Genomic DNA, 18600 nt, shown 5'->3' with positions numbered 1-18600 from the left:
AAGGTCAAACAGCCCATTAGTGGCAGAGACAGGACCAGATCCCGGGTCCACTAGGACTTCCAATCCAGACCAATTCTTAGTGGACCAACAAGGAAAAGCCTACTCATCTTCCTCAACTAAACTTAAAATAGTTAAGCTTCAAGGTTTCAATGATCTAATGTAACCCACCTTCCTGTCTTGAGAGCACTGTGCTCCATTCAATTCTTTAAGTCAATCTACCTTGAAAGGAATGAGTTCCTGGAGGATCTGCTCCAAATACGAATGCAGACGTCACAGACTGGTGGCCTTCAGACCACATCTGCCCATTAATATGTTTCATTTCACAGTCTTAAAAAAAAAAAGGGAACTGGTCATCACTTGACAAACAAGTTCATAAAATAATTTGAGTTTACTAGATTTTCTGGAAATGAAAATCCTAGTATCCACTAACTCTCATTACCAGGCCCACTTTTTGCCTGGCAGTGATCAGCAGGAGCTGGGCAGAGGCCCTCCCACAGACACAGCCCAGCCTTTCCAATTTCCCAGAGCGCCCTGCCATGTTGGCCAGATGCCCAACTCTGCATCTCCATCACTGCTTTTTGTAGGTGAGTCTTGTTTCAGTTTTCCAATTTCTTGCCTGATCTCCAGCATTTGAGCTTAACAAAGAAGGTATTCAGAAATAGAAAAGAGCTTTCCCTTATCCTTAAGTTCCCTCTATTATGTCTTCTCTCTTGTTGCATCCTCCTGATGTGATCCAGCCTCCTCTATCCCCAAGGAGAACGCAGAGAACAACCCTTTCAGCAAGGCCCCCTTACCTCTGGGAAGCTGGCCATATTCACCAAAATCAGCTGTGGTGACTTCATGGAGATCTGGCTAATTTGGTTTAAAGCAAGCTTCCCATCAGCAGTCACCACAGTAATCTGATCAAGGGATCCTAAAAAAAAAAAAAAAAAAATTAAAAAATAAAAATAAAAATGTTTTAAAATTACAGGGTCTTAGAATTACAATACAAAATTTAGGACCTTAGTAGCCCCACAGCTAACCCCCTTTTTAATTCAGACTCCACACACACTTAGGGATCCCTTATCAATGTGATAAGACTATTCTAAGCACTTCTATTGGAGCAGTACTGATAGTGATGGGAAGTGCTTGACACTGCTAGAACTAAGCTGGAATTTCCTATCTGCCACTGGGGTGGCCACCCATCCTTCTCCGCCTGAACCTGAGGGGTCTCCTGTGACCCAAGACTTCCAGAGCTAAAAGTAGAAAGAGCTGATCCATTGATTCCCTCCTCCACTCCACCCCCCCACCAACTCCGACCCCCTCACCCCTGCCTCCAGCCACTTTGCCATCTACTAGCTGTGAAACGTGGGACCAGTTCAATTATCCTCTCTGTCTTGGTTTCCAATTCAGACATAAGGTAACTATCTTACAGGATTAAAGTGAGGACTCCAGCTAAAGGGTTTTAGCTAAATACAGACAATCGAATATATAAAAGATACCAAAATAATAAACAGTACCCTTTTTAGTGCTTATAATTTCTCTCTGACATTGCATTATTCTCTTCACTTTCAGATGAGAAAATGAGCCTGGAGAAGGCTAACTGGGCCAAGAGCATAGAGCTAACAAAAGGAAACCATCAAGAGCCAAGACCCAAACTCAGCTGTGCTTTATTCTTATCTCAGTCAAAGGTCTTTCTGAAAGTGGAACACAAATCCTGCTCAGCAACACGATCAGCCAGGGGCTTTGTGACTTGGATTGCTGGGCCCCACCCCAGATTCTGACTCTGGAGAGGCTATGGAGCCTGTGATTTTTGGGGAGACTTCAATTTTTTAAGTTCATCAGGATGATTCTGACACATAGCCAAGTTCGGAACCATTCCCTTATGCTACCTTGATTTTGATACCTAAATCCTCTTCAGAAAGAAGCCCATTAAAAAAGGAAAAAGAAAAAAATCCTGGGAAGCAGAAGATGATGGTTCCAGTGCTTTGTCCCCTGACACCCACATGGATGTAGTTTCTGGCTCCTAGCTTCAGCCTGGCTCAGTCCCAGTTAGTGTAGACAACTGGGGAGTGAACCAGCAGATGGAAGAGCTCTCTCAGTCTCAGTCAGTCTCTCTTTCTCTTTCTTGGCCGTTTTGCCTTTCAGGTAGAAGAAAAAATAAACATTTAAAAAAAGACAAAAACTATGAGCACCCATGGATTTCAAAATTTGTTTACTCCAAAAATAAACTTACTTTTTAATCCATTATCCATGAACTTTCTAAAGTACCCTTGTATTAAATTCACTGTTAACCCTGGATTTGACCTTTATCCATATCTGAATTCTAGAAAACCCTGGCAAAAATTTCAGAAATCCAAGAAATAAGCAGTACAGCCACAATTACAGATGGAAAGGCGGCATTATTCAAATTCTCTGATTTCCTATGCAAATGAAACTAGAAGAAAATCCTTACCATTCACAGTTGAAGCACTCACGGATGTCTCCTTTTGAGACACAAAGAGAAAAGGGTGGAAGGGAGGAGTTTTTAAAACAAATTGTAAAGCCGGCGCCGTGGCTCAATAGGCTAATCCTCCACCTTGCGGCGCCGGCACACCGGGTTCTAGTCCCGGTTGGGGCACCGGATTCTGTCCCGGTTGCCCCTCTTCCAGGCCAGCTCTCTGCTATGGCCAGGGAGTGCAGTGGAGGATGGCCCAGGTGCTTGGGCCCTGCACCCCATGGGAGACCAGGAAAAGCACCTGGATCCTGGCTCCTGCCATCGGATCAGCGCGGTGCGCCAGCTGCAGCGGCTGCCATTGGAGGGTGATCCAACGGCAAAGGAAGACCTTTCTCTCTCTGTCTCTCTCTCTCACTCTCCACTCTGCCTGTAAAAAAAAATAAAAATAAAAAAAATAAAAAATAAAAAAAAATAAAAATGTTATTTAAAAAAAAAAAAAAAAAAAAAAACAAAAAACAAATTGTAGTTGTCCTATCAATATGTGTTCAAATAATCCATGACCATACTCTGGTCAAAGGCCTATTTGCAATACTCAACCAGATTCACTGTCATCACAAGCTAGACATTAGCCAGGAATACATTGGCGAAATCCATGATTCTGAAGATCAATGACATGAGCTCAAATACAAACTCTGCCATTTCTTAACAGTGTAATCCTAGGCAGATCCCTTCAATCTTCTGGGCCGTTGTGTGCCAATCTATAAATGGGGCATAAAAATTATACCTATATGGTTTTTATGAGAATAAATGAAAGAATATATGAAAAGCACTTATGAGGAGTTCTTTAAAAAGTTCATGGATGGGTCTGGCCCTGTGGCATAGTGGGTTAAACTGCATCTGCAGTGCCTGCATCCCACATGGGTGCAGGTTCGAGTCCTGGCTGCTCCACTTCCAATCTGGTTCCCTGCTAATGTATTTGGGAAAGCAGCAAAAGATGACACAAGTGTCTGGGCCCATGCACCCATGTGGGAGACCAGGATGAAGATCCTGGCTCCTGGCTTTGTCCTGGTACAACCCTGGCAGTTGCGGCCATTTGGGGAGTGAATCTGTGGATGGAGATCTCTCTCTCTCTCTCTGTCTCTCCCTCTCTGTGTAATTCTTTCAAATGAATAAATAAATCTTAAAAAAAAAAGTTCATGAAAATGTGCATTATGTAAAGTATGCAGTGGGCCAGTGCTGCAGCACAGCAGGCAAAGCCACCACCTCTAGTGCTGGCATCCCATGTGGGCACTGGTTCAAGTTCAGGCTGCTTCACTTCCGATCCTGCTCTGGGAAAGCAGAAGATGGCCCAAGTCCTTGGGCCCCTGCACCCGCGAGGGAGACCTGGAAGAAGTTCCCACCTCCTAGCTTCAGATCAGCTCAACTCTAGCTGTTGTGGCCACCTGGGGAGTGAACCAGTGGATAGAAGACCTCTCTCTCTCCCTCTCTCCCTCTCTCTCCCTCTCTCCTTCTCTCTTCCTCTCCTCTCTCTGTGTAGCTCTGACTTCCAAATAAATAATCTTAAAAAAAAAAAAAAGGGAGTGAAATCAAATTTAACAAATATGTGATACTCCTTTTGGATGATTTCCATGGGATAGACTAAGACTTCACTTATTTGAAAGGCAGAGGTACAGAGAGAGAGAGAGGGGTCTTCTATCCACTGGTTCACTCCCCAGGTGGCCACAATAGCCTTCTAAGGCAGAGTGCTGGCCCAACTTACCTGTCTGTCCCTCCCTCCGCCTTAGGTTCTAGGCTCCTGAAAGTTGGGAACTGTGCCTATGCCCTCTGTATCCACAACACCTGGTAAAGTAATCAGCACAGGCAAAGTGCTCAGTAAGGCTGTGATGAATGAATGAAGGCACACATGGATGGGTGAAAGGGAAAGAGGACAAGAACAAACACATAAATGTCCTGAACCAATGTCCTGAACAACTGTTAAAAGGTATCACCTGCCTTGGAGATAGACTGCTGGTGGATAGTGGGAAACTATGAGGAAGAGTGCCTGCTGCTTCAGAGAGTAATGAAAGACAACATGGAAGAATCTGGCAAAAAAGACTGGCCTAGGTTGACCTGTCTCCCTAGTTTCTTCATGATCCCAAGTTCTACACAGAACATTAAACAAACATAGCTCTCAAGAGAAAGAAGCAAAGAGGAAATACCAATAGGAGGCCTTTTGAAAATGGATCTTAGTTCAACCTTCCTGATTTACCATAGGACCGCTTGCCACAGAAGTCCCAACTCAGGCTTTTCAGAGTGCAGTTGCGGGGGTTCCCATTCCCTAAATCCGTATCGACATAATGCATCAAATCCTTTCCCCTCAATCTGTCCCCAGCGAGAATCTCCCTCAATCTCATTCCTGCCCCTCATTTTCTCAGAGGTTAACATTTAACAAATTACACTCCCAACCTCATTCCAGGCCCATCGTCTTTTTAAGTTCAACAAGAGTGGAGCTTGCTGGCTAATTTTAAGTATCACGTTTCCCCCTGAGCTCCCCTCAAACCGCTCTCTGGTTTCGGCTGCAGAATGTTAACAGGCCAGAAAGCACGGGGGAGACAGAGCACTTTATCAGTTTCATACCTAAAATAATAAGCAAGTTTAAGATAAACAGTTGGGAGAGATTGAATGGCACGCTCTACTGTCAGCAAAGGCAGAAATGCCCCAGTCCAGAGGTTGACACATGATGGGAATGGTCTTCTGATTTCACACTGGATCTCATCTATGAACTTAGTACATTTCTGATAGTGTTTTTAATTGGAGCTGTGTATTTTTCACTTGCTTTTCTTAAGAACGAGGTCATGAAGCACTTTCTAATTTCCTTACAAACTATGTGAGTGGAAGCAGCCAAGGTTCCATGAGATACCTTCAGAGGGGGTCCCAGGCTTGACTATGGCATGATGACAATTTGCAAAAGGCCAATTTAACAGCAATTGGATTTTTCCTGCATGCTTGCACCATTAGCTGACGACTCCCTTCTCATCACATCTGCAAACAGTTCTCCTAGACAGTTCTGACATTTCCCACTTAGAAAAGTCACTTTCAGGAAGTTATTAACCCAAACAGCATCTTCCTGGTCAAGCTCGGGGGTAGAGAAATGACTCAGGTGGGCAGGTTTGCAGCCATTCAGTTTCCAGTAAAAACACAAATTGGAAAAATCAGACCAAAGACGTCAGGACTTAAATGTAGTCACAAAGAAATTCCACATTTTTTGAGTATAATTCCATAAGAGCAGAGACCATGACTTTTTGTTCACTACCATGTACTGGCACAACAACTAGTTCATGTAGACAGATACTTGCTGAAAGGATAAATAAATATACTGCTAACTATGTGCCAGGAACTATGCTAGAACCATTACATACCATTATTTTAATACCCATCCCTCCCCCAGAGCTATACAGTAGGAAACAGACAATGACACCAAGGACCAGAAAAGCAAGAGAACTACTCTTGGTCGTCAGTTACAAAGCTCGGGAAAAACACTCAGCTATGGAGTAGGCACGTGGTGCAGCAGTGAAGCCACCGCCTGGGACGCAGGCACACCATATCAGAGAGCCTGGCTTGAATCCTGGCTCTGCTCCCAGTTCCAATTTCCTGTACCGCACATCCTGGGAAGCAGCAGCTGATGGCCCAAGTAGCTGGGCTCCTGTCCCCCACATGGGAGATCCTGACTGAGATCCAAGATCCTGGCTTTGGCTTGGTCCAGCCCAGGCTAACAGGGGATTCTGGGGAGTGGACCAGCAGATGGACGATCTCTGTCTCTTTCTGCCTTTTAAATAATGTATATATAAAAAAAAATTAAAACACAAAACTCAGCTCTGCCAAAGGCAGGCTCTTTCCACCCCTCCCCAAAATACTGCAGCAGTCACTTACCTGGTGAGGTCCTTATATTGAGAGTCTTATTGAAATTATCCTTGAGTGCTTCCAACACAGATTTCATATCTTCATCCACGTCTTCCAAGTTGATTATATCTTCAACCAAGGCGGTGTTAATATTTACTCTGGTTTGGGACTGTCCTTTCCCTTTAGCTAGAAAGTCCACATCCAGTAAACAGAAGAAAATAAGGAAAAACAAAGAGAATAAGCAGTTGGTGAAGAAGTATATACTCCACGTAGGGCAAAATGTCAGTGCTAGAAAAAAAAAACCTATATTTACTGAGTGTCAAGTAGGTACCCAAAATTGTGCTGAACACTCTCTCACACATTAGTGAGACACAAGCTTTATCATCAGACATTGGTTAAAATCCTGGTTATAATAATGCTTACTAGCTCTATGGTCTGTGGGCAAGTTACCCTATTTTTCTGAGTACCAGGTTCCCTATCTGTAAAGCTGCTATGAGGATACCCCTTAAGTCACTCATATATCGAAAAGAGCACTATCCACATGGCAGAGAACCCATAGTGAATTAATGCCTTTATTTTTTAGAAAAATAAATAAAAGATAAAAGCAAAATAATTTGCCTAATGTCACAGGTCAGGAAATAGTAAAGCCAAGATCTAGTTCCAGGGGCCGGCACTGTGGCTCACTTGGCTAAACCTCCGCCTACGGCACCGGCATCCCATATGGGCGCCGGGTTCTAGTCCCGGTTGCTCCTCTTCCAGTCCAGCTCTCTGCTGTGGCCCAGGAGTGCAGTGGAGGATGGCCCAGGTCCTTGGGCCCTGTACCCACATGGGAGACCAGGAGGAAGCACCTGGCTCCTGGCTTTGGATCGGCACAGCGGCAGCCATGGTGGCCATTTGGGGAGTGAACCAACGGAAGGAAGACCTTTCTGTCTCTCTCTCACTGTCTGTAACTCTACCTGTCGAATAAATAAATAAAATAAAATAAAATAAAAAGATTCATTTATTTACTTGTTTGAAAGGCAGAGAGAGACAGAGGGAGATCTTCTATCTACTGGGTTTATCCCTCAAATGGCTGCAATGGCATGAGCTGGGCCAGGCCAAAGCCAGGAGCCACGAACTCCATCCAGATCTCCCACATAAGTGGCAAAGGCCATCATCTGCTGCTTTCCCAAGCACATCAGCAGAGAGCTGGATAGGAAGGGGAGCAACCAGGACTTAAACCAGTACTCAGATATGGGATGCCAGCGTCACAAGTGGCAGCTTAATCCACTGCTCCATAATGCCAGTCCTGAATTTTTAAAAATTCAGTCATATATGATATTTAATAAATACCTAAGGACAGGGAAAGCTTAATGTATAGGACTGAAAAAATTATAACCCTGGCAAATATTAACCAAAAGAAGAAAGGCTGGTATAGTTACATTAATATCAAACAAAAAGGATTTTAAGACAAAATACATTATTAGAAATAATGAAAGCTACCTCAAAATGATAATATAAACAATTCACTGGAAACTGTTTAAATATCAGCAACAAAAGCCTCATAACTAAAAAGAAGAAACTAATAAATCTACAATCACAAGAATTTTAATATGTTTTTTGACTAATAAATTGGGAAAGTGAATAAATAGAAAATTTGATCAACACAATTAGTCAACTTGATCTAATGAAAATATAGAGAACCAAGGCTGGCGCTATGGCACAGTAGGTTAGTTAATCTTCCACCTGCTGCGCCAGCATCCCATACAGGCAACCAGTTCTAGTCCCAGCTGCTCCTCTTCCAATCCCGCTCTCTACTGTGCCCTGGGAAAGCAGTGGAAGACGGCCCAAGTCCTTGGACCCCTGCACCCGCAGGGGAGACCCAGAAGAAGCTCCTGGCTCCTGGCTTCGGATCAGCTCAGCTCCCGCTGTTGATGCCATTTGGGGAAGTGAACCAGCGGATGGAAGACCTTTCTCTCTACCTTTCTGCAACTCTACTTTCAAATAAAAAAGAAGAAAATATAGTGAACCATGCATCCCAAAGAGAACACACACTGTTTTCAAGCACACTTGGACCTCTACACAAAATAACCACACTTTATCCAACAAAGCAAACTTCAGGAAGCATCAATAGAACATGTTCTTTAGCCGGCGCCGCGGCTCACTAGGCTAATCCTCCGCCTAGCGGCGCCGGCACACCGGGTTCTAGTCCCGGTCGGGGCGCCGGATTCTGTCCCGGTTGCCCCTCTTCCAGGCCAGCCCTCTGCTGTGGCCCGGGAGTGCAGTGGAGGATGGCCCAGGTGCTTGGGCCCTGCACCCCATGGGAGACCAGGAAAAGCACCTGGCTCCTGGCTCCTGCCATCGGATCGGTGTGGTGCGCTGGCCGCAGCGCGCTGGCCGCGGCGGCCATTGGAGGGTGAACCAACGGCAAAGGAAGACCTTTCTCTCTGTCTCTCTCTCTCACTGTCCACTCTGCCTGTCAAAAAAAAAAAAAAAAAAAAAAAAAAAAGAACATGTTCTTTAACCAAAGTGAGATTAAGCTAACTGAGAAAGCCATATGCTTAAACTGGGGCTGGCACTGTGGTATATAGGCTAAGCCTCAGCCTGCAGCGCCGGCATCCCATATGAGCACCAGTTCAAGTCCTGACTGCTCCACTTCTGATCCAGTTCCCTGCTGATGTCCTGGGAAAGCAGTGGAAGGTGGCCCAAGTGCTTGGGTCCCTGCATCTGCCTAGGAGACTCAGAAGAAGCTCCTGACTCCTAGATTCAGATTGACCCAGCTCCAGCCGTTGTAGCCATTTGGGGAGTGAACCACAGAATGGAAATAAGTAAATCAAATAAGTAAATCTAAAAATAAATAAAAAAGAACTTTTAAACACTTTTAAATAATACTCAAAAAAAAGAGAAATGCATAATGAAAATTTTACAATATTTAGAAATGACCTAATAAAAATAAATGCAAAACGAAAATTTAAAAATATTTAGAAATGACCATAATAAAAACATTGGACACTAAAAACTTGTAGGAAGCACTTAAAGTTCTATTTATAAATTTATAGCCTCAAATGCTTATAAGAAAAGAACAAAGAATTATTTACAATAGATAAGATATGGAAACGATCAGTCTGTCAACTGAATGAATGGATAAAGAAATGTATGTGTGTTGTGTATGTGTGTGTGTGTGTGTGTGTGTACACACATGGATTATTCAGTCCTAAAAAAGGAGGTCCTGCCATTTTCCACAATAGGGACAATCCTGGAAGATAGAAAGCTAAGTATAATAAGCCAGACACAGAAAAATTCTGCATGTTCTCACTTTTATATGTTTGAAACTTTAAAAAGTTGAATTCACAGAGACAGAGAATAGAACATGAGATATGAAGGGTGGGGGGAAGAAGGAAATGGAGAGATATAAGCCAAAGGACACAAAGTAGCAGGTATGTAGGAGGAACAAGTCTAGAAGTCCAATATATCATTTGAGGACTATATTTAACAATATTGTATCATATTGGGGATTTTTACTAAGAGGTGCTCATACCCCTCCCAAGTGAGATGATAGCTATGTTTATTTGCTTGACTGTAAATAAATTTTTTACTAGTTTTAACTTATTTAACTATTTTTAACTTATTTTACTATCAATATGTCTATCAAAACATCATGAATCATACCCTTATGATCTATGTATACATTTCACTGTGAATGTTACAACTCAAAAAAATTTTTAAATATATCATATACAAAGATGAAGAAAATAAAAACAATATTCCAGAAATAAACTTTGATTGAAGAACAGTGTAAGATCTTTCTGGAGAAAACTTGACAGTATGATTATAAATTATATAAGAAGTTTGTGAGTGGTGGGAAAGGTTTGTACTTTCAGATTTAAGAATTTATGAGTGATTTCAGCAGAGAGACAAGCAGTCCAACAAAATCAAGAGCTCGAAGCAAAGCCATACATATAAAGAACCTGTCATTCAGTAGGGGGGATTGAAAATCCAGGAGTAAGAATTTGGCTACTCAGTAAGTGATGCTGATGCAACCTATTACCCATATGGAAAAGAAACTTCACATCAGATTTCTTACCTCACACACATTCAGAAATAAGTTGCCATGGAATAGGGAAAGATTTCTTAAACAATATATAAAAATGACTAGAAAAGAATTGAAAAACATGAGCACATTAAAACTTATGTTCGAGAAAAACACCACAAACAAAGTAAAAAGCAGATACTTGTGACACACACTATCAAAAAAGGGTTAGCACCTCTAAAACAGGAAGAATCCAATAACTCTAGAGAAAAATCAAACAACCAACTTTAAAGAGGCAATCAAAGAAGGTAAAACTGAGTAGCCCACAGAAAATGAGAAGACGGTGTTTTGTTTTGTTTTGAGAAGATAATGTTTAGGCTGTATTGTCCAATGTGCTAGAAGACCACAGTGCTGGAGACCTCAGGAGTCAGGTTTCCAATTCTGCCACCAACCACATATGACTAGGGACACATGTTTTATAAATATATCTGTTTCCTCATTTGCAAAATGGTGGGATCTGGATTCATGAGGTAACTATAGGACTTCTTCACTGGAAAATTTTAATTCCTTCAACAGATGATAATAAAGATCAAATCAGTAAATATATGGAACTTTAAAAAATACAACACAACACATATATCAAAAGTTACTGTTACTGTCACTATTAACAGAATGTAAGTATTCACAATGTATCAACAACTTGTTAACTGCCCTGTTAACACAAAGGAGAAGCACAAAACCAGAAAAGGAAAGTCAGTGAGAAAACATTCAGCTATGGATGTCAAGCACTATCTTTGGCAGTGAACTCCCAGGCCCACCTCTGTAAAAGCTGATTTGCTTGATAATTTTCTGTCACTCATTCAACAAAATCTTTAAATACACACTATGTGTCAGGCCTCATAAAGGGCTCAATAGGAAAGATACAGAGTCTATCTTCATTGACTCCAACATGAAAGACAGAAACAATAATAAACCTTACAATTAATTAATTGATTACTGCTGTTCTAAATGCGTCAAAGGAAAGATAACAGTACACACGAGTGCGTGTAACAGGGGACCTGACCTAGTCTGAGAGGTCAAGGAAGGCTTCCCTTAGGAAGTGGCATTTAAGCTAAGACCTGCAGTACCTCAGAGTCTCATTCTTGGATGACACAAGCCATTAAGATCATCCATCTACATCCACAGTTCTAATGTCCCCTTCATCCAACAACCTTCTGGTTTTAATTATACTTCCACCATGCATCTTCCTGTAAGGACGGAGTATATTGATCCCTGCCACAAGCATTCTGGTTTGCTTGGTACTTATATCTCTAATTCTAAATCTAAAAGAAAGAAAGTAGGCATTTTGAGGCACCAAGAAAATAAACGAGGTAGCACAGTCAAGAGAAAACAGGCTCTGGACTCAAATGCTGTCTCTTCCACCATGACTTTTTTTTTTTTTTTTTTTTTTTTTTTTTTACAGGCAGAGTGAGACAGAGAGAAAGACAGAGAGAAAGGTCTTCCTTCCGTTGGTTCACTCTCTAAATGGCCGATACAGCCGGCGCTGCACCGATCCAAAGCCAGGAGCCAGGTGCTTCCTCCTGGTCTCCCATGTGGGTGCAGGGCCCAAGCACTTGGGCTATCCTCCACTGCACTCCTGGGCCACAGCAGAGAGCTGGAAGAGGAGCAACCGGGACAGAATCCAGCGCCCCAACCGGAACTAGAACCCGGAGTGCCGGCGCCACAGGCAGAAGATTAGCCAAGTGAACCACAGCGCCAGCCCACCATGACTTTTTTAAGCTATTCAAAGGAACTGAGATACCATTTCCTCATGTGGGCAAGAAGGAAAATTCAACACACCTCTGAGATCCCTGCCAGCTATGCCAGCACAGGGGCCAACACAAGAAAGGTGTGGGGAGGGGGAGGAGGTCATATGTCTCTACCTTTGGCCTTCTTGGTAGCAAAATGGCGGACCGGTACAGCTGGAGAGCCCATGTATCGCCTGTGGTCCTGCTGTCCTCCACTCACTGTCTTCAGTGTCATTTCTGAAACAGGTCTGGTCAAGGCTGCAAGGTAACTGTGAAAGGCAGGGTGGACCAGGCGGAAGTACTTTAAGCCCAAGGCCATGACTGAAAATCCTTATGGACATCCACTAAAAAGAACAAGACAAAAAGGAGATCTAAGTAAGAAACCCTGTTGCAACTTCAGAAAATCATCCATACCAATGAGCAAGTAACTCCTACAAACTGAGCTATGGAGTTGGCAGGTTACAGATGTTATCCCTTTTCCTCCTCCTAATGGCCATGGGAAGAAATATTAGCTTCATTTCAAAGAATGAAGAAACAGAAACTCACAGAGATTTCAGTAACTTACCTTGTCTCTAGGACTCCAAACCCCAAGCTCTTTCCATTATACCAAAACGCTGCTGCTAAGCAAATGCAAAGTAGCCTAACCCTTTAATGATGCTAATTAAACCCTCATAGGAGGAAAAGCACAAAATCTTGATAAAGTTTAAAGAGAGAGTGCAGAGCACTAGAGGATTTTAAACTAAATAAGAAAACCATTTAAACAGGCATAAAATGACTGGAAAATTTACACGACAGCATTTAATTAAAATTTTCTTTGGTTCCTTATGCACTGATTACCAATTAGAATGCACTTTTACTTTAATGTGACTCTGAAACATGATTGAGGGTTGAGGTCTTCCATGGTATAGAACTAAAGCTCTGGAAAATGCCACCCTCCACTGTGTTAACACAAGTTGCACATTATACTTCCGGGATCTGTGACTACGGAAAGATGCTATTGCCTGCAGCTACCTCTGGGATAGAACCGCCCCAGCTAAGTGACAAAGGCAGCATTAATAGCCTCTTCCAGGAATTTGGATGTCACTCAGCTAAAAAGTAAGAAGAATTAGCATCAAACACTTGGAAGCGCCTGTCTCTGAAAACCAGTCCACACTTCATTAAAAAAAAATCTTACCCTAATATTTTGTAGCAGCAAATTATGGAGTGAATTTGCAATCAGGAAGACCTGGAGTCCAACCCCAGCTCTACCACTGACCACATGCTCCTGACATCTCTGGGCCTTGAATTCCTCAAAAGGGAGAATTATACTTATTTCTTGGGAGTTGAGGATCAATGAGGTTATGCAGGTAAAACACAGGGCTCAGTGTTTAGCACACAGCAGGAACCCAGAAAAATGTTACCTACTGAAAGCTATGACATTTCCTTTCAAAGACTTCCATGCCAGAGTCAGACACAATAAACTTTCATATGCACGGTCCCCAATTTACAATGATTTTGACTTCTGGTTTTCCTATTTTACAATGTGTAAAAGAGAGACAACTTCAGTAGAAATCATACTTCAAACTCTGGCCTTTCCCCAGGCTTGTGATATGTGGTGTGATAGTCTCTCGAATGCTGGGCAGTGGCAGGGAGCAACGGCTCCCACGCAGCCACACAACTGCAAAGGTAAACAACCAGCACACTAATGCTGCAGGGATGGGGCCATCTGGCCCAAGCGCTATCGCAGGCCCACTTAAGATCTGGCCCTTGGGCCGGGGGCGCAGCAGGTTAACGCCCTGGCCTGAAGCGCCGGTCTCCCACATGGACGCTGGTTCTAGTCCCGGCTGCTCCTCTTCCGATACAGCTCTGCTATGGCCTGGGATAGCAGTGGAGGATGGCCCAGGTCCTTGGACCCTGCACCTATGTGGGAGACCCCGAGGAGGCTCCTGGCTCCTGGCTGCGGATTGGCACAACTCCGGCTGTTGTGGCCATCTGGGATAGAACCGCCAGCGGATGGAAGACCTCTCTCTGTCTCTACCTCTCTCTGTAAGTCTGTCTTTCAAATAAGTGAAATAAATCTTAAAAATAAATAAATAAAAATCCTGCCCTGCCAAGGCAACTGCAGGCAGGACTCAAAATTCAACACATCCACAGCGGGCCAATTTTTAAGTTGATGATTTTGTATGGTTCACAAATGATATTATAAATATCCAAATAGCCTCCACAGAGAACAGGTCCCCCACCCTGCTACAGTGTTACTAAGCTATGATGCTCTGTAGCTCAGGCATTATTAAATGCATATTCTTTTATTATTATTTGAGAGGCAAACAGACATAAAGAGAGGCAGATAGAGAGCTCCCAACCACTGGTTCACTCCCTAAATGCCCACAACAGCAGGTCTGGCCAGGCCAAAGCAAGGAGCCAGAAACTCAATCCAGGTCTCCCACATGGGTGGCAGAGAATGCACTATTCAAGCCATTACCTGCTTCCACCCAGGGTTTGCATTAGCAGAAAACTACAATCAGGAGCTTGAGCCAGCGCCCAAACCCAGATACTCCAAAATGGGACAGAACATTTTTTACAAGATTGATTTAAGAGGCAAAGTTACAGGGAGAGGGCAAGATTAGAGATCCTCCATTCATTGGTTCACACTCCAGCTGGGACTGGGCCAGATGGAAGCCAGGAGCCTAGAACTCCATCCAGGTCTCCCACATGGGTGGCAGGGGCCCAAATACTTAAGCCACCTGCTGCTGTTTTCCCGATCGCATTAGCAGGGAGCTGGATCAGAAGCAGGGCAGCCAGGACTCAAACTAGCAGTCCTATAGGATGCCAGTGTCATAGGTTCCTGCTTAACTTGCTGTACTGCATCGCTGGCCGAGATGGGGCATATTAACCACTAGGCCAAACGTTTGCCCCATGTGTATTTCAACTTAACAATATTTTAAATTTATAATGGGTTTATTAAGACATAGTCCCACAATAAGTTGGGGAGTATCTGTATGTCATTACTGATGTACAAAGTGGGGCTAGAGCTGAAAAAAAAAAAAACGGTAACTATTATCAACATCATTATGTTTTAAAAGAAAAGCACAGGAACAGACAATGTGCTGCATCAGGTTAAGTCACAGCTTGTGATACCTACATCCTATATTGGAGTGCCTGGGACACAGTCCCGCCTCCACTTCCAATCTAGCTTCTTGCTAATGTGCCTGGGCGACAGCAGATGATGGCTCAAGTACTTGAATACTTGCCATTCATGGGGGAGACCCAGATGGAGTTCCTATCTACTGTCCCCAGGGTATCCCAGCCCCACCTGTTGTGGCCATCTGGGGAGTAAAGCAGTGGTTGGAAAAGTCACTGTTGTTTTGCCTTTCAAATAAATAAAAATTAATAAGTATTTTTTAAAAATAAAAGCGCAAAGGTAAATAATTTCTCCTGATAGAATTTTTAATAGCAAGAGATGCTAAATGTCATTGTACAAAGTCTATAAAAACATCTGGGTGGAAATGAAGGAAAACGTTTCCTCTACTTTATCATTATTATAAACAATCTACTCTTAATTGAGGGCAGTTCTAAGTTGCTTGCTTTACCCATAATTTTTAGATAATCCTCTCAATGATGCCACAAAGAAAGAACAGTCATTTTACAGATGTTGAAACTGAGGTTCAGAGATTAAGTCATTGCCCAAGGAAATGGAAATAATAGCTCAGCCTTATTTCAGCAAAGCTGTTCACAAAAATTTGGCTCAGACTTAAGCGGCTGTATCTAGGATTTTGCCTAATATAGCCAATGCCTAACTCACACTTATATCCGAATATGGTGCATCATAATGTGTCTTTTTTTTTTTTAATGTGTATCTACAGGGTCTCACTCTGCTCCATTTAAGACAGGCTTCCTGGTGTTCCTGTTGCAGGTCATAATACCAATGGACAAAGCAACAGGAAATCAAAATGAGTTAGAAATAAACAACCTTTGACAGAAAATGCAGCACCCAAAAGCAGACCCGGTACACGTGAACCGGAAGACAACTCTATAAATAAACCACATTGCTGAAATGTTTAAGGCATAGATTTTAATTGCACAGAAGTCAGGAAATTTCAAAGTAGAAGTTTAATAAAAGCAGTTCTTGGATCCTTTACCTTCAGGACATGTGCACATTAACATTCATTTAGTACAGATGAAACATTACAGTTGAGAAAAGAAACTTGTTATGAGAACTCAAGTATTATTAAACAAAACTAATGTTGGGGCCAGCGCTGTGGCACAGCGGGTAAAAACCCTGGCCTGAAGCACCGGCATCCCATATGGGTAGCGGTTCTAGTCCTGCGGCTCCTCTTCCGATCCAGCTCTCTGCTATGGTCTGGGAAAGCAGAAGATGGGTCAAGTGCTTGGGCCCCTACACCCGCGTGGGAGACCCGGAAGAAGCTCCTGGCTCCGGATTGGCACAGCTCCGGCCATCTGGAGAGTGAACCAGCAGATGGAAGACTTCTCTGTCTCTACCTCTCTCTGTAACACTGTCTTTCAAATAAATAAAATAAATCTTTAAAAAAAAAAAACAACTAATGTATACACGGAGGCAGTATGCTGGAAATGCCTGGGCTTTGGACAGTCTGGAACTGGAATCTCAGCTCCCCCGCTTACTAGCTGTGTGGACTCGTATCATTCATTTAGCCTCTCTGAGCCAGTTTCCACTGCTATCATCATCATGTTGATGTTAATGAGTTTTGAAAAAGATAATCATAGCAACAGTAACAATAGCTATATTCATACAGTGATTATGTGACAGAAGTGATTTTAAGTGTTTTGCATATATAACTCATTCAAGCCTGAAGACAAACCTGAGGTAAGTACTATGATTATCCCCACTGTACAGAAAACAGGTACAAATAAATAATTTTCCAAGATTTGCATCAGGCAATCAAGCTCCAGAGTCTCTTAACCACTATACTACATTGTATATATAAACACTCAGGATAACGTATGGCATCCAGGAGGTGCACAATAAAAGCAGCTAACAGTTATTCAAACTGCTGAAATATTTTTAAAGCCCCTTGCAGCACACTCTCTTCTTCTATAACTGAGTCTCAAAATTTGAACTTCCCTATTCTTCACAAAAGGTACTCTTAAAAATATATTTACTTATTTGAAAGGGAGAGAGAGAGAGAGATCTTTCATCTGCTGGTTCACTCCCCAAAGGCCCACAACAGCCAGGACAGAGTCAGGCCAAAGCCAGGAGCCTGGAATTCAATCTGGGTCTCCCACATGGGTAGCAGGTATCCAACAGCTTGAGTCACCACCTGCCGCCTCCTAGCATCTGCATTAGCAGGAAGCTGGAAATAGGAGCAGAGCCAGGACTCAACGAAGGCACTCCCAAAAGGGTTGTGGGCATCAGAAGTGAGGTCTTAACCACTGTGCCAAACGCCTGCCCCACAAATGCATTTTGATTTTGGAAAGAACTAGAAGATAAATCCCAAGTCCTGGCTTATTCATGGTCCCAACAACCCGTTCTAATGCAGCTGGATATTACAATCTGTTCATTTTAACAAATACATACATGCGGTCTCTTGTGTATAAAACACTTGGTGCATCTGTTATCTTATTTGAATCTCACAATAACCAGAGTCATGATTACCGTGCAAAACAAACTGATTTCTCATCTCCTCAAGTGCTCCTCTTCCAAATCTTCAGATACATTGACTTGCCTGGAATGATCTCCCCGCACCTCTACTTATTCCTCATTTTTCTTCCAGATGTCAGCTTAACCCTCACTGCATTACAGCCTGTCTTCCCTGGCCACCTCCTTCAGCCCACATAGGTCAGGTGTTCTGCTGAGAATTCCTTCAACCCCCTATACATCATTATCCCACTTAATTTTTAATACAAGTTAATATTTGTATAATTATCTGATTGCCTAATTCCCTCTATAGGACTATAAGCACTGCGAAGACTAATCCATGACTTTCTCATTCACTGCTATATTCTTATTGCCCATCACTGAGCCCCGACACAGACAGACACAGTATAAATGCGCTACATTCCTGAAACAAAGTCTAGGAAGATTAAGTCCTTGCCCAGGGCCAAAATGCTAGCACCAGAATTGGCCTCTGCATCTCCAATGGTAGACGCTGGGCTCTCCTTGCCACCTCTGCCTGCATTCACTGTCGGTTTGCCAAATTTCTGCTTGGAGACAGCAGGGCATGCTTTTCTCTAAACCCGGTGTCATGTATTCAAAGGTATTTGTGGGATCAGAGTGTACACAGAATCATTACGTCCCTGGCACAAAGGAAAGAGGGGCTATCTTAGCGGAGAAAGAATTAGGAGATGTGAACGCCAACCCCCCCCCCCCCCCCCGGCCTCACCACTGCCCGCCAGCACCATCAGCCACTTCCAAAAGGCACCTGGGGCGCTCCACGACCCCTGACTCCGGGCTGTGCCGGGTCACTTCTCCCGCCGAGGTTTTGTTTCCTCAACTATTAAATCACCAGGCTGTCATGTCAGCCTCCCGCCTGGAAAGCTCCCCAGGGTTCTGG

The 18600-nt window shown here is 43.2% G+C and overlaps 1 protein-coding gene across 3 annotated transcripts in view; it reads right to left on the bottom strand.

Moving 5' to 3' along the window:
* MRRF (mitochondrial ribosome recycling factor) overlaps positions 1–18600 on the bottom strand; it is a 61382-nt gene that overhangs the window by 42092 nt on the left and 690 nt on the right. For all 3 annotated transcript variants that reach the window (XR_007917799.2, XM_070056457.1, XM_002720494.5), the window contains exons 2-4: positions 12227–12435; positions 6326–6481; positions 795–913 (exon numbers count right to left, since the gene is read on the bottom strand). Coding sequence is in view for 2 of the 3 variants with exons in the window: in XM_070056457.1 (XP_069912558.1) it covers positions 795–913; positions 6326–6481; positions 12227–12410 (459 nt within the window). In the remaining variant the exon portion in view is untranslated. The remainder of the gene's footprint in view (positions 1–794; positions 914–6325; positions 6482–12226; positions 12436–18600) is intronic.

Source organism: Oryctolagus cuniculus, chromosome 1, assembly GCF_964237555.1.
Source record: "Oryctolagus cuniculus chromosome 1, mOryCun1.1, whole genome shotgun sequence".
NCBI classification, from domain to species: domain Eukaryota; kingdom Metazoa; phylum Chordata; class Mammalia; order Lagomorpha; family Leporidae; genus Oryctolagus; species Oryctolagus cuniculus.
This window is presented reverse-complemented; position numbering and strand designations above follow the sequence as displayed.